The 15,778-nt window shown below is 33.2% G+C and overlaps 2 protein-coding genes across 3 annotated transcripts; one reads left to right on the forward strand and one right to left on the reverse strand.

The window, feature by feature from the left end:
• The first annotated feature begins 887 nt into the window (after positions 1-887).
• On the forward strand, positions 888-9,867 carry LOC123657855 (probable ATP-dependent RNA helicase pitchoune). Its single transcript, XM_045593354.1, has 9 exons — positions 888-1,065; positions 1,276-1,428; positions 1,877-2,038; positions 2,783-2,924; positions 6,305-6,467; positions 6,635-6,787; positions 7,285-7,452; positions 7,549-7,723; positions 9,484-9,867. Exons 1-9 carry the CDS (start codon positions 903-905, stop codon positions 9,579-9,581), a joined length of 1,377 nt encoding a protein of 458 aa, XP_045449310.1. The 5' UTR covers positions 888-902; the 3' UTR covers positions 9,582-9,867.
• Positions 9,868-11,082: 1,215 nt separating this feature from the next.
• On the reverse strand, positions 11,083-14,379 carry LOC123657856 (protein abrupt-like). Of its 2 annotated transcripts, XM_045593355.1 has the most exons (5): positions 14,310-14,379; positions 14,006-14,232; positions 13,766-13,911; positions 12,536-13,127; positions 11,083-12,085 (listed from the first exon to the last, which is right to left on the reverse strand). In XM_045593355.1, exons 2-5 carry the CDS (start codon positions 14,208-14,210, stop codon positions 11,769-11,771), a joined length of 1,260 nt encoding a protein of 419 aa, XP_045449311.1. In that variant the 5' UTR covers positions 14,211-14,232; positions 14,310-14,379; the 3' UTR covers positions 11,083-11,768. The 2 variants fall into 2 exon arrangements, with proteins under 2 accessions (XP_045449311.1, XP_045449313.1); XM_045593357.1 differs by lacking the exon at positions 14,310-14,379 and having other exon boundaries at positions 14,006-14,299.
• Between the last annotated feature and the right edge of the window lie 1,399 nt (positions 14,380-15,778).

A 15,778-nucleotide genomic window follows, 5' to 3' on the forward strand; every position in this document is an offset into this window, starting at 1 on the left:
TAAATCAAGATATTGGAAAAAGTCCTTGGTTTACTAAATCGCATCAACATAGAAGCAGAAAATATTATACAATACTATGCCGCTTGAGATTTGGACATTGCAGATTTAATGCACATTTGAATCGTATGCGTATCATCTCATCGCCCGTTTGCCCACATTGCACCAACAACTCTACACAGTCTTTAGATCACATATTTTTTGAATGCTCCGCTTTTAATCTGGAACGCCTCTTATTTATAGCCAACTTGTTATCAACTTCTGGACCAAAAAATGTCCCGCGCAATACACAAGATTTATTGACTAATTTGGATAACTATACTAGTATATTTGAATTTATTTGCAATACTATCAATGATATTTGAAACAGGATCAGGACCTTCATTCATCGGATGTGAAATTTTATTTTGATATTTCAGGCTTCGGCCTATTACAGACTTGGTTTCGACCTCGCCTATCACTTATAGACAAAGAAGAGTAGACGAAAATATGAAATTTCAGACTTGGTTTCGGCCTTACTCTACCAGTCATCGAATCAGAAGAACAATAAAGTTACTTCAGACTTGGCTCCGGCCTTTTGATATATCAGAACGAAACTTACAAATTCAGACTAGGCTGTATGGATTATAGTCCTTTGCCTTTCCCTATTGGGGATAAATTTTAAAACAACAACAACAGTCATCGCCATATAATCACCTGTGGGTTGTGATTATTTTGTTTATTAGTGTTTGATAGTCGTTCTACGCAAAATAATTATAATATTGTAATTGTTAATTTAACTATAAAGTAAAAAAATTGTGCTTTAGTAATTTAAATAATTTTTAATGGAGGAACGCTCAAAAAATCTAAAGTTTGAAGATTTTAAAAACAAAATCTCGAAACAGACATATGAAGCTATTAAAAATATGGGTTTTAAGTTAATGACCGATATCCAAGCTGCAGTAATACCTAAAGCTTTAGATGGAGCAGATGTAGTTGCTACTGCCAAAACTGGCTCTGGAAAAACATTAGCGTTCTTAATACCGGTTGTAGAACTAGTAGCAAAATTAGTAAATGAATCTTCACAAGGTAAATATGTTTTGTTTTCAATACTTAGAACTTTTAAAGGATACTTTTTTTAAATTAGTTATAAACAATATAAGTACCTATAAATAAAGGGTTGTTAAAATAAAATCCATGGTGCAGTAACTCACAGTGTCTACTGCAAACATTGCCTTTATAGGGTATTTATAATTGTAGATTTAAATAAGGAATATATGCATATTGTGTATGTTTCAGGTGCATTTTGTATCATAGTATCTCCAACAAGGGAGTTAGCTACGCAAACTTTTTCAGTGTTACAAGACATAACATCATATTTTGAATTTATTTCATCGGCATTAATAATAGGCGGAGAGAACAGAAAATTGCAAAGTTTAGCACTTGCTAAAGGTATGTGTTGTAATTTTTTTTAATATGCAACTACATTTGTAAAAAAATGTATAGCTCACTTAATGGTAAGCGATTAAATATATAAATAAATAAATAACTTTTTATTTATTTATTTACTTTTATTTCTGGTTTTTGTACACAAATTGATTACAGAAAAATAGTTTTTGGTAGGGCGAAACCTTATTGTAGGTGTTTGGAAAGTAATAGCAACAGAACTATTAATTCCCATATCACAACAAAGGTCTGGCATGTACAAAGTTTTGTTTTAAGAATAAATTAATGCCACAGCTAAGGACTGTAGCCATTGCACTAATTATTGATATATTAGCAAAATTAGATTTAAATGAAGGAATACATACAAAAGGGTTATAGGAAGCTGTAATGGTATTTTAAAAACAAATGTACACAATAAAATAAGATTCTATTTGTTAATGTCAATGTATTTCAGGAGCACATATAATCGTTGCCACACCTGGCAGATTGTTTGACCATATGAGAACAAAGGAGTTTGATTACAGACATGTTAAATGTTTAGTGTTAGATGAAGCTGATAAAATATTCCAGTATGGTTTTGAAGAGGATATAAAGCAAATTGTTAACCGTCTTCCAAGTAAGAAATATACATAATTTATTATACTAATTAAATCATTACAGCCTATACAGTCCGCTGCTGGACATAGGCCTCCACAAGTTTATGGCAAAAATAATGTGAACTCATGTGTTTTGCCCATAGTCACCACGCTGGGCAGGCAGGTTGGTGACCGCAGGGCTGGCTTTATCGCAGCGAAGACGCTGCTGCCTGTCTTCGGCCTGTGTATTTCAAAGCCAGCAGTTGGAAGGTTATCCAGCCACCGGTCGGCTTTTTAAGTTCCAAGGTGGTAGCGGAAATGTGTTATCCCTTAGTCGCCTCTTAAGACACCCACGGGAAGAGATGGGGTGGCTATATTCTTTAGTACCGTAGCCACACAGTACCAGTACTATTTAAATATCCATATTTTATTATAATTATTCAATTAATGTTGCATACACAACTGAGCACAACACATTATTCTTATTCATTAGAAAAGTAAAAAAAAATGTACAATTTTATTTTTATTTTTGTGTTACCCACCCCACACATTAGGGAATTCTAAACATATTTCAATATCATATCATAAATCGACCGTTCCAGCAGGGATCAAACCTGCATCTCCAACTGACCTTATTGGTGCTCTAGCTCCCTGCTGGAACGGTTGATTTTTGATATGATATTAAAAAAAAATGTTAAAAATTAATGTTTTGTTCCTATGGATGGGACTGTTGACAAATTAAAGGAAATTAAAGGTTTGCAGTAAAATTAATATTTTATTTTCAGAAAATAGGCAAACAATGTTATTTAGTGCTACACAATCAGAAACAACAGATGCTCTAATAAAATCTGCTATGAAAGATGATGTACAGTCAATAAATACTAATGAAGATAATGATCGAGCAACAGTTGAAGGATTAAAACAAGGGTAAGAAGTATAAGGCTAGTACCTTTTCTTTTCTTTTTTTTGTATCGCAGGGGAACCCATTTACGGGTGATATCCAGGATGCCCAGGTAGGCATTTCTAGACCGTATGTCGGCTTCAGCACCTTCCTCCTCTCTCATCCGCTTGTAATTCTCCTTCTGGGACATTACTGTCTCGCAGAAGGGGACCATAGTCTTTCAGGAGTCGTCGTCGCCGAGTATCGCGGTGATGACGCTCGGCAGTGACAAGTCCCCTCCGAGGACTGTCGTCAGATTGCGACGCAGCGCCGCCCATCCCGGGCACACCTCGAGGGTGTGCTGGGCAGAGTCCACCGCCGCGCCACAATCGTGACATCCAGTCGTCGGCTCCCTTTGGGCCGTCCGACACAAGTATTCACCAAAGCAGCCGTGCCCGGTGAGAACTTGCGTCAGTGCAAGTGCCATACGGCTGTTCCGTCAGGTCCTCCCCCACCTTCGCATTAATGCTTCTTGCCCCATCCGGCGCACCCGTAGGACCCCGTCCAACGTGGGGTTCTCACCGAGAGCCCTTCTACCCGAGACTTATGAGTATGTCTCGGCAAGGACCTACGCCACGAGCTCCCATGGGGGGTCGCCGGCTAGAGCAGTAGTTGCAGCCCACAATACCGTACGGTACCCCCGATCACCCTCACCTCGATTATCCTCTATATAAGGCTAGTACCTCAGTAGGTAATGATGTAGATATTATTCATCTTGAGTGCGTCAAGCTTATTACCACCAGATTTACCTAAACTCTAAGATTTCTCTTTGTAATAAATCTAAAAAAAATTGTTTATTGTGAAAAAAAAGGCATTAATTGATGATATTCATATGGTAGTCATAAATGGGTGTACCACGGCAAACACCTGTATGGCCAATACAAATGTTTGTCATGTGCGGGGATCGAGCCCGCAACCGCCAGCGCAACAGGTACAATCCATGGCTGTAACCGTTGCGCCAACGCATGTCTATGTCTATTTTTTACTATATCTTTATTGTGCTTTTTCATAACTTTGGAAATTTCTAAGCAAAAGGCGGAGGTTTCTTCGTTTCTTACAAATTGCACACATCTTCGTTTTATTGGTTGCCTCGATTTAGCTAATGTAGGCGGTTCTGAATTTTAATTTTAATCAAACAAATTGTAATAATCTGTCATCATTGGACTTAGTCTGTCTATTGCAGACGATTTAGACAGTGTCAGACAGACACTGTGTCGCCTAAGACACTCTTCAGGAAGACTCTCGACCTCACTGGCTAGGCCCACAGGAACGACGAATCGATACGTGTGGAGCCAGTTCGGCTGCAAGTCTTTCGCATTTTAGAGCTATGCCACGAATGCTTGACGGATACCCTATTCCGGGTTTCAAATGAAGTTTTCCTTCTCCAGGCCTCTGATGATTTTGAGCCAGATTTATCCCTCGGTCGCCTTTTACGACGGGAAGAAAGGGGGTGCTGCTATTCTACTCCACACGGCTAAATAATCTATGTTAATAATAAAAAGCTAAAACGTTTGTGTGTATGTTTAAATACACTAATTTCAGGAACTACTGGTTCGAATTGATAAATTATTTTTGCGTTTTATAGACCATTGCCCGGAGAAAGGTTATAGGCTATTTTTAACCGACTTCCAAAAAAAGGAGGAGGTTCTCAATTCGACTGTATTTTTTTTTTTTTTATGTATGTTACATCAGAACTTTTGACCGGGTAGACCGATTTCGACAAATTTTGTTTTAATCGAAAGGTGGTGTGTGCCAATTGGTCCCATTTAAATTTATTTGAGATCTAACAACTACTTTTCGAGCTATATCTAATAATGCGTTTTTACTTGACGCTTTTTTCGTCGACCTACGTTGTATTATACCGTATAACTTTCTACTGTATGTACCGATTTTGATAATTCTTTTTTTGTTGGAAAGGGGATATCCCTAGTTTGGTACCGTGATAAGGAAACCAGGATCCGATGATGGGATCCCAGAGAAATCGAGGAAAACTCTGGAAAATCCGTAATAACTTTTTACTGGGTGTACCGATTTTGATAATTTTTAATTTAATCGAAAGCTGATGTTTATCCTGTGGTCACATATAAATTTTATCGAGATCTGATAACTGCTTTTTGAGTAATCTTTGATAACGCGTAGTTGCTTGACTATTTTTTTGTCGATCTACGTTGTATTACTTGTCGATGTAATTGAAGTCGGTTTTTTTTTTTCGTTTGCGAGCAAACACAATTATTGTTGGAAAGAAGATATCCCTAGTTTAGTACCATGATAAGGAAACCAGGATCTGATGATGGGATCCCAGAGAAATCGAGGGAAACTCTTGAAAATCCGCAATAACTTTTTACTGGGTGTACCGATTTTAATAATTTTTAATTTAATCGAAAGCTGATGTTTGTCATGTGGTCACATTTAAATTTTATTAAGATCTGATAACTACTTTTTGAGTAATCTTTGATAACGCGTAGTTGCTTGACTATTTTTTCGTCGATCTACGTTGTATTACTCGTCGATGTAATTGAAGTCGGTTTTTTTTTCGTTTGCGAGCAAACACAATTATATTTATTTTACTGAAATTAACTCTTGGAGCACCAGTTAGTATACAATTATTTAAAAGTTAATGATTAAAATATGTTTTGCAACTCACACAAGCTATCTAAGGTGCTTTGTTAACAACCTCTATTGTTATATATTTCTTAAATAAGATTAAGATATCTTTTTAACCGACTTCCAAAAAAGGAGGAGGTTCTCAATTCGACTGTATTTTTTTTAATGTATGTTACTTCAGAACTTTTGACTGGGTGCAGCGATTTCGACAAATTTTCTTTTGATCGATAGGTGGTGTATGTCATTTGGTCCCATTTAAATTTATTTGAGATTTAACAACTACTTTTCGAGTTATATCTAATAATGCGTTTTTACTTGACGCTTTTTTCGTCGACCTACGTTATATTATACCGCATAACTTTCTACTGGATATACCGATTTTGATAATTCTTTTTTTGTTGGAAAGGGGATATCCCTAGTTTGGTACCAGGATTTGACGATGGGATCCGAGAGAAATCGAGGGAAACTATCGAAAATCCGCAATAAATTTTTACTGGGTGTACCGATTTTGATAAGTTTTAATTTAATCGAAAGCTGATGTTTATCATGTGGTCACATATAAATTTTATCGAGATCTGATAACTACTTTTTGAGTAATGTTTGATATCGCGTAGTTACTTGACTATTTTTTCGTCGATCCACGTTGTATTACTCGTCGATGTAATTGAAGTCGGTTTTTTTTTTTCGTTTGCGAGCAAACACAATTATTTCTTATTTAATTCTTACAATAACATTGTGATTTTAATTATTTAATTTTTTGTAGATATGTTATATGTGAGACAGAATACCGCCTTCATTGGTTACATAAATTATTGAAAAAGACACAGAATTACAAAATCATGATTTTCTTTTCAAGTTGCAAGTCTGTAGTTTTTCATTATGAATTTTTTAAGAAACATTGTAACATGGGTGTTCTATGTATTCATGTAAGTTTTTTAAATTAATTACATTATCTAAATATTGTATGAAAAAATTTGAGTTGAATATTAATTATGTTTTTAGTAAGTCTGATATTTTTAATTACCAATACAAAGAATGAAAATAGTATTTTTGTGTCTGTCTTTGTGCATAAATACATCTTTTTCCATTTAAGGGTAAAATGAATCAAGCAGACAGGACAGCGACAATAAATAGTTTCTATAACACTGAAGCAATGGCTCTATTTTGTACTGATTTAGCTGCAAGAGGTTTGGATATACCAGCAGTAGATTGGATTGTTCAGTTTGATCCACCATCGGACACCAATGTAAGTATTATTTTAAAACGTAGCATATTGGAAGAAGGAGTCGTCCATTAATCTCGTGAAGCTCGAAAGGGGGGGTGGTGTACGGGAAAAATTTATGAAATAACATAACGGGGCGGGAGAGCTATAATATGATATCACCTATATTTATGTTTCGTTGAACGAGCGGTTTCTAAACCAAAAATACCCTGCAACCATGATGTATCTCTGGAAATTAGTATCACGATGCCAAATTTTCTAAAATTTTAATCACTTTAAAGTTATACCAATATTTAAAGATAATATTTGGAAAATGTTAATAGTTTGGCATTTGCACAAAAAAATACACGTGATTTTTGGATATGGGGAAGGAGATATTATTACATTTATATCATAAAGAGGGTAGGGGGTTAAAAATGTACTAAAAATATCATGTGATTAATGGATGACCACTAATTCTGATGTTAGTAAAATTTAACAAATGTCCACTAGCGATTTTTAAAATGCATAATATTTCTCAGGAATACATTCACAGAGTCGGCAGAACAGCAAGAGGTTTAGGCGCTGAAGGACGGGCGGTATTATTGTTACGACCAGAGGAAAAAGAGTTCATTAGTTATTTGCAAGAAGCTAAAATATATCTTGACAAATATGAATTATGGAATAAATACAGTGATTTGGCTCCCAAGGTGAAATATATAATATATATATATATGTACTTATAAAAAATCACCAAAGTGTAAATTTAATATTTTCTTATTTAATCAATGCTTTATTTTATATAGATGGAGATTGCAATGGCAGATCCTCAATTTTATAATATGGCGGTTGATGCATTCGAGGGTTATATCAGAGCTTTTGAAGTTAAAAAATTAAAACATGTTTTTAATTTAATAAGTATGGATTTAGAAGCTGTTGCTAGATCGTTTGGTTTGAAAGAGAAACCAGATATTGATATTCGTAAGTTTCTATTTGTATAATTTTATGGGAAAGAGGAACAAAATAGTGAAGATTGTTTAAATTATCTTGGTGTGGGTATATTTTGTCAGTACGGAGTTTGATTTGATCCGTGTTGCAATAGTAGTAGTTCTAACAATACAAGCAAGCAGTACAGTCAATAAAAATAGTGTTTTAGTTTTTTATAAAGTTTTTGAAAGATAATAAATTAGAATATTCATGGTATTACGGGATTATTGAATGCGTTTGACTGTATCTCTTGACACCAGGATGATTTAAAACATCTGAGACATTTTGGATATAATTACTTCACAATTAGTAATCTCTCTCTTATCATGACGCATACGGTATAATGTACCTTTGTAATTTACTCGACAATTCCTCATCTTCTCTCTCTCTCTCTCTCTGTCCCTCTCAATATGACGCGCATGATGCGTTTGACATTACCCGACCATTGCACATTTATATGGAAAAAATCTCAAAAACCATGGACAAATGCAGACCAAATTCTCATACCGATTTATAAGAATCTATCAGATCTCATAGACTCTCATAACCCTGAATTTGGTCTGCATTTGTCCATGTTTTATGAGATTTTTTCCATAGGGTCTTACTATACACGTAACGTTTACCGTATGTATTACAAATACAAGGTTCTTTACTGCTAAAAAACTATATATTTAATTTGAAAAAATAATTGGATTAACGTTAACCAATCTGGTAAACTCTGCCACAGCAGGATTAATTAATACTAGTGGTCGCCCAGAGGTTGAAATTCGGCCATAGTTAAAAATTTAAATTAAAGAAAACCAAAAAATCCTTTACCTTTTTTAAAAGTTTTTAATTTGAATATAGACTGACAATCAAAATAATTGTGTTTGCTCGCAAACGAAAAAAACCGACTTCAATTACATCGGCAAGTAATATAACGTAAGTAGACGAAAAAATTAACAAACGCACTAGTCGTCACTACGATTTTCAAAGGTTTCCTTCGATTTCTCTGGGATTCTATCATCAGATCCTGGTTTCCTTATCATTATACTATACTTGGGATATCTCCTTTCCAACAACAAAATAATTATAAAAATCGGTTCATAAACGACGAAGTTTTCCCCCAACATACATATATAAAAAAATATATGTATACGGTCGAATTGAGTAACCAATATGCGCGTGCGTGTGTGTCAAATACATGGTATTGTGTGTAATGTTTTTTTTATTGATTCAATATATTTTTATGCATAATTTTAATAAATATTACCATTCTGCACTCCTGTTTTACATAAATTATAAGTGCATGAAATTCCATCACTCGTTCGTCCGCGCAATTTTCGTAAAAAGGTGTATAACGTTTTTTGCTTCACGTATTAATTATATAGATAACTGACAGAAGACAGACGCCGCGTTGGCGCAACGGTCACAGCCAAGGATTGTACCTGTTGCGCTGGCGGTTGCGGGTTCGATCCCCGCACATGACAAACATTTGTCTTGGCCATACAGGTTTTTGCCGTGGTCTGGGTGTTTGTGCAGTCCTTGTGGGTCTCCCCACCGTGCCTAGGAGAGCACGTTAAGCCGTCGGTCCCGTTTCTTATCATGTACACCTGATAGCGATCGTTACTCATAGTAGGGATATATATCTGCCAACCCGCATTGGAGCAACGTGGTGGATTAAGCTCTGATTCTTCTCCTACATGGGGAAAGTGGCCTATGCCCAGTAGTGGGATATTATAGGCTGAAACGAACTGACAATAATTTAATTTCAGGTGTTGGATTTAGTAAGAAGCATAGACAGAGGAAGAGGGTAGCCGCATTGCTTGCGAATAAAATTTCAGCACCGCCGACGAAATTGTTAAAAACTTAATTTATTTCCGTTATTTGTAAATAGATGTACTATAATTACAAATTAAATATTTTTTATATACACGTTTTTTTTTTTATAAACAATTATTTTCTACATGTTAATATGATTCTGTATGACTAGATGAAAAAATAAATTATTGCAATATAATTATCATGTGATGCTATACACAGTTTAAATAAGTATGTACAAGTGATTTTCTCAAAGTTAAATGTGTTTATTATATAATTAAAATATTACTAAGCAATGTATTAGGTACTTAATGAAAATATAGGAACTTTACACTTTCTATATTCTAATGAAATTTCATACCTTAAATACTTTTACATTTTGTTTTGGCTCATTGAAAGCTGATCTGATCTTTTGGCACAATTACGTACATTGGTTGAACCTTAATATAAATATTATTGTAGTTTACCTTTTACCTTCTATGTTTAACCGTTGTTGCTTCCTTTTTTTTAAATTTTGTGACGTTTTTGATGTAAATAATAGTCCAATTACAATTAATTATTTCTTTAAATGAGTGTAGAATGTCGATTTCGTAATCTAGTTTATCTGGGAAGGCATTTTAGAATGGTAACACCTATTTTAATATTTATATCTATTTTATAGTACATTTCATACTTTTAAAACGTGTCACTATTTCTTATTAGTCCAGTCGAGATAGGGGTCTCGCCTCTGTTGAAAAGGCATATTCTGAAAACTTGTATTTACCTTTATTTTGTTACTAGAAATGTTGTCTCAAGCCTCATTAGGCAAAAAATTATGATAAAAAAAACATTTGTTTATTCAGACATTTTATCTTAAATATCTTAGATATCTTAGACTTAATTTTCAGCTTCTGATTTAATTTCCCTCTGAGGTTGACCCCTTTTTTCGATTAAGAGACTAAACTATATCTATTTAGGAGAATTATTCATTTCATAAATGTTATTTCTTGCTAATTTTTCATAGCAGTCTTCATGATTGTGCTGATGATTTACTGCATATATCATAGAGTCTATAGTTTCCACTGTAGCTGGACATCTGTTCAGTGAGAAATATTGGACACATCTCCATGAAGTTTTACCGTGTGTTGTTGAATGTTTTGTATAAACAAAATTCATATGCACTAGTTGTTTATGACCTTTTCTACTGTATATATATTTATAACGTATTGGAAGCTGATTGTCACACGTTCCATTCATAACAAGTGAGAGAGCATCTGAAACAGAAAAATAGAAAATTAATTAATTATTTTTATTTTATAGCACAACCATATAAAATACATTGAGCAAAAAGAAGATTTAAAACTATATAGCCTTGTGTCAATCTTAAGACACGCAGGAAAGAATTTTAGACATGACAAAATAAAATAGAGATAGAGAAAATTATGACTGTAAACTATTAATATTTGCCATTAACTAAAACTCCCATTTCTATACATCTTTAAACAAACACAGAATTACTTTCAAATACCAGTTACAAATTACATATGGATGTAAGAAAAAAAAAAAATAACAAATTCTGTACACATGATTTATTATCTTTAAAAACACTCAGTGTACTTTCTCAAACATCACGCAAGTATTACAAAAATATAATATTATTCTTATATACTAAAGATCTCAGCCATTTCCTTTTTATTAAAATATGGCTATCACATTTAGGAATGTGAATTACTTCTTAAAAGACAAAAAAATAGCTCTACCAATACAGAGATCACTGTTTTACAAGATTACGTTTTAATCACTGGGAAGAAGTAAGTTCTACCATCACATGTGTAAAAATTTCAAATTTCTTATGTTAAACATTACTTAATATAATAAATAGACTAGAATATGAGCAATAAAGTCTTGAAAATATGGCAGAGGATTGATGGCACGAATCATTTTATACAAAAGGAATAAAAAGCAGTACAGTGTTGGCACTCTAGGGAAAATTACAATTATCACAGGCATTACTGACAATTTTATTATTGTGCTTATAAATCTTTAAAATGCAAATATATAAATTTCTGTTTTAACTTTATAGTAACTTTAAGTTTTAGAATAAATACTTCCATATTTTTTTAATTTGGTCCCCAAAATCTATTGAATCTATGATTCATTGATTTTAAATATTTCGCAGTATCACTTGTGATTTTAATAATATATTATACTTAAGACTAATTCTCTTGAGAGGTATAAAAGCGAGTATGAATCTTAAGGACTAAGGTGCAAAATAATCTCCCTGCAATTGTGACACTTTAAACATGTCATTAAAATGTATTTCAAAACATGGTGATTTACAAAAAGGCAGTTCACAAGCACTACACATAAAGCGAGTGTCACGTCGTTTGCCAATTCTCCAACAAAGTCTACAGGATCTTTGAGGATATTTTTTTTTCCCATCTTCCTTTTGTGGAATGGTAACAAGACGATGTTCCATAACATATCTTGGAATCTCTCCAGTCTTCAATGCATTAGTTACTTTACCGTTAACTAAATTTTTTAGATCCATAAATAACGAGCTCAACCCGGTACAATCTGAAAGCACGATGGGCATTTTCAAAACAAATTTATACTAAGCAATCAAGAAACATGATAATGTTGAAAATGCCATCGTGTTTTCATAGCATGAAGGGTTTGCAACAGAAAACAACAAATGCTAGAAAAATTAATAAATGATTGCATTTTCAGCACAATCTTTATTCCTTTGAAATTAAAAAGAAGAAGCACTAGGACGCACAACACTTCTAATTAAAAAAAAAGTTAATTGCAATAGGTCTTTGCTTGATCAGTATTAGCTGTCTTTATATACAGAATAACAAGTTAACAAATTATATACATTACACTAAATTTTTTGTCTAATAACTGAAGATACTTCATAATGTAAGTTTAAAGTTGTCAGTTTTTGTAATGGTTAAATAATGTTAATAAAATTTTTCTTAACTATAAAAAAGGACATGCTTGTATAATAACAACCTAAGTACTTACTTTCTTGAGGAGATTGGTACTCCAGTGGTACTATCAAGCTTTTTTTCAAATCCCTCGAGCTTTCGTAACTTTTAGGAGTAGTGCAAACCGCTGGATCCGATACAATAATATCGCTATCATCACATTCTGTTTTTAAATCTGTTACATGTTCTATTACTAATGGATTTTTGCCATCTGAAGATTCTTTATCCACTGGTTTTTCAACATTTGGATTTAAAGATGTTGTAATTTCTACAGGAGTTTCTTCATAAATACTTTTGACATTATCAAAACTGTTTCTTTGCATTAAATTATTATCCATTTTATTAGTTACTTTCTCACATATCTTAGGTCTCTTCTCTGAATTGAGTATATCAGAGTAATAATTTTTCTGTAGGAATTCTTCTGATTTTCTTTTTAAGCTACTCAGCCTTTGCAGTTTTTCAATAAATTGTCTTTGTTTAACTAAATCTATGTCGTTGTTATCAGATATTTCATTAGCAGTGGAGTCAAACATATCGGATGTACAAGATTCTGCATCACGACTATCATTTTGACTTGTTACATTTTGTTTTGTTAATTCTTTATCTGCCTCAAATACATCCTCTTCAGTCTGTAAGTTACAAAATAAATCTATTACAAGATTAGAAATTTTAACTAATTATTAAAAAAAAAATATAGTAGTAAGTTAATTAGAAAAATATTACAATGTTAATCTTAGCCACTACCAATTATTGACAGTAATACAACAGAACAATACATAATTTAAAACTTTAATATTTTTTTAAAACCAGTTTAGTGCTCTACAACAATGTTGGAAGACTGACTTAAGTTCTTTATGTTATTTTATTAGGAAAGCCAACAGTCACAAAAAGAAGTATAAATTTAATCAATAATAAATGAAATAAATAATATTTAGGTGCTCTTGCATGTGAATATTTAGGTTAAATGATATAATATACATAACACATGATTATCTCAAAAGTAACAATATATTAGGATTTTATTGACTATGTCTATGTCTGACTATGTATAAAGTAAAAGTCCTATAATGTAACATGATAACGTAACATAGTTACGCTGATCCAAATTTTAGCAAGATACTTCTTCCTATGTCCTGCCTTATTAAAGTCAGGATAACTGCATGTCTTACTAGACAAAAAACTTTTTCTTTTTCATTTATTTCAAAGCAGAGCTTTATTTACTTCAGTACACAAATATATCATATATGATAGTGGTCAATCCCCTCACCTCTTTATTTGTTAAACCCTTGATTTGCAACACTTCAGCTGTACCTATAAAGCTGGTCAGATCTTCCCTTTTGACGCTTACTTCTCCATGGTACATGAACTGCAATAAATCTCTCATTGCCTTGTGAGTGACATCCCGCAACACAACTGTAAATATTTACAATATAAAATAACATCAAAAAATTTTAATGACTATAAATTTAAATCTCTTATTTGAGTGTACAATTATTGAGTAACATACCAATTGGGTGCTGACACGGATTTAATTGAAACATTTTTTTGAAATAAGGCGAACATATCGATAATATAACTTTATGCGCTTGTAGTAAATGACCTTCAACTGCGATAGTCACATCCACAAATTCACCATTTCCTAGTAAGCCAGCAAAACCTTTACTTAAATTTCCGTGGAAGTTGTTCCAAGACAATGAAAATTGTTGGTCCATTTTAGTCACTTAATAGACGCATCTGGGAAAAAAAATCTTTTTTAAATAAGAGTTTTCTTCTAACTAGGCTGTCAAAATGAGAATATTACTAATACACACTGTAATTATAGAAACAACAATAACCAGCAATGTTTTCACCAATTTTAAGATGAAAGCAGAATTTGACATTAGTAAGCGGCGCGTCGCATAGCGTTGTATATCTAAATACCGGTGAAATATATTACCGATTTTATTAGATTTCAAACGATTTTAAGCCGGATATCAGGTTAAAACCAAGGCATAGATTTTTCTCCTTTATTTTGACACTTTTAGGTACGTTTTTTTACAAAGTTTTTAATGGGTATAATTATTAATTTAATGTGGTTTTAAACAAATTAAAACAGAAATACATAATTAGAAATAAACACTATAGTGGTCAGCGTAACTGCTGCTCTACAAATTTTCGAAATTTTTCAGTAGATTCATCAGGAGAAAGAATTTAGAGAACCTTCGTAATTATTTTGAAGTACATAATAGGTATTACAAACATTTTAGTATATCGATTAATTTATACATACAACTCTAGGACTCGACTGACAAATCCAATAAGCGTAATCCAAATTATATAAAATAGTTTAAAAAAAAGAACAATTATTATAGCTGGCGCATGTCGTGTGAGATTAGGATAAAAAATTAGTAAAAGCATTCATTAATAGGTACAGAGGCGAAAACCAGTTATGTAGAATCGATACTTTCACAACACGATTCTTTTAATCTACTTTTATTTATAATTTATCCGTGGTGTAATTAATCTGTGGTTTTCATTTTGAACTTTTGTTTTAAATTTACGAAACATAAAGTTTACAGAAAAAATATTAAGATTAATTAGTCCTTAATGTTAAGCTTATCGCTACCTAGACATCACCCTGGTGGTGCGTGTGCCGTATGGGCACCTAAACACGGTTACAGGTTCGAAATATTTCTTTTCGGAGTCTGTTTTTGTGTATCTTCCCACTGTGCCTCGGAGAACGCGTTAAACTGTCGGTCTCAGTTATTATCATACACCTGTTAGCAATCGTTCTCGCATTAGAGCTCCGCCAAAGTGAAGTAGCGTGGTGGATTAAGCTCCGACTAGAGGTGGCTCATCCTAAAGAACGCTGGTGCAGTGCACTGCCACGAATATTACATAGGTAATCTTAAATCTATATTTCTTTAAAATACATACTGTCCTTAAATCACATTCTTTGTATTCTACTATACCTATACAATAGTAATGTAACAACATTATCTATATCTACGCGTACATTTGGCGTCAAGCTAACAAGTAACGATTGGAGCGCCAGCAATTGTGGTCCTATGAAACGAAGTTTAGTACGATTTCTAGCACTGTATTCAATGAGCGCTAATGTGAAACATCTATACGGGCTGGCGAGTGAAACAAAATACTTCGTATGAGAAATTAGCTTAATCTGGAGCGCCGCTCACGCGCGACCTTCCGTGGCCTTAAGAAACATACAAAAAAAAAAATAGCGGAATTGGTCGAGCCGTTCTAGAGTTATGCGCCTAACAATTCATTTCATTTATATAGA

The sequence above is a fragment of the Melitaea cinxia genome, chromosome 11, assembly GCF_905220565.1.
Source record: "Melitaea cinxia chromosome 11, ilMelCinx1.1, whole genome shotgun sequence".
NCBI classification, from domain to species: Eukaryota; Metazoa; Arthropoda; class Insecta; order Lepidoptera; family Nymphalidae; genus Melitaea; species Melitaea cinxia.

Coding starts and splice junctions, on each gene's coding strand:
- LOC123657856 (XM_045593355.1), bottom strand. CDS start 14,210: ATGGACCAACAATTTTCATTGTCTTGGAACAACTTCCACGGAAATTTA. Junction 13,128..13,765: donor AGGGTTTAACAAATAAAGAG/GTGAGGGGATTG, acceptor TGTAACTTACAG/ACTGAAGAGGATGTATTTGA. Junction 12,086..12,535: donor GTACCAATCTCCTCAAGAAA/GTAAGTACTTAG, acceptor TCGTGCTTTCAG/ATTGTACCGGGTTGAGCTCG.
- LOC123657855 (XM_045593354.1), top strand. CDS start 903: ATGGGTTTTAAGTTAATGACCGATATCCAAGCTGCAGTAATACCTAAA. Junction 6,468..6,634: donor TGGGTGTTCTATGTATTCAT/GTAAGTTTTTTA, acceptor TTTCCATTTAAG/GGTAAAATGAATCAAGCAGA. Junction 6,788..7,284: donor ATCCACCATCGGACACCAAT/GTAAGTATTATT, acceptor AATATTTCTCAG/GAATACATTCACAGAGTCGG.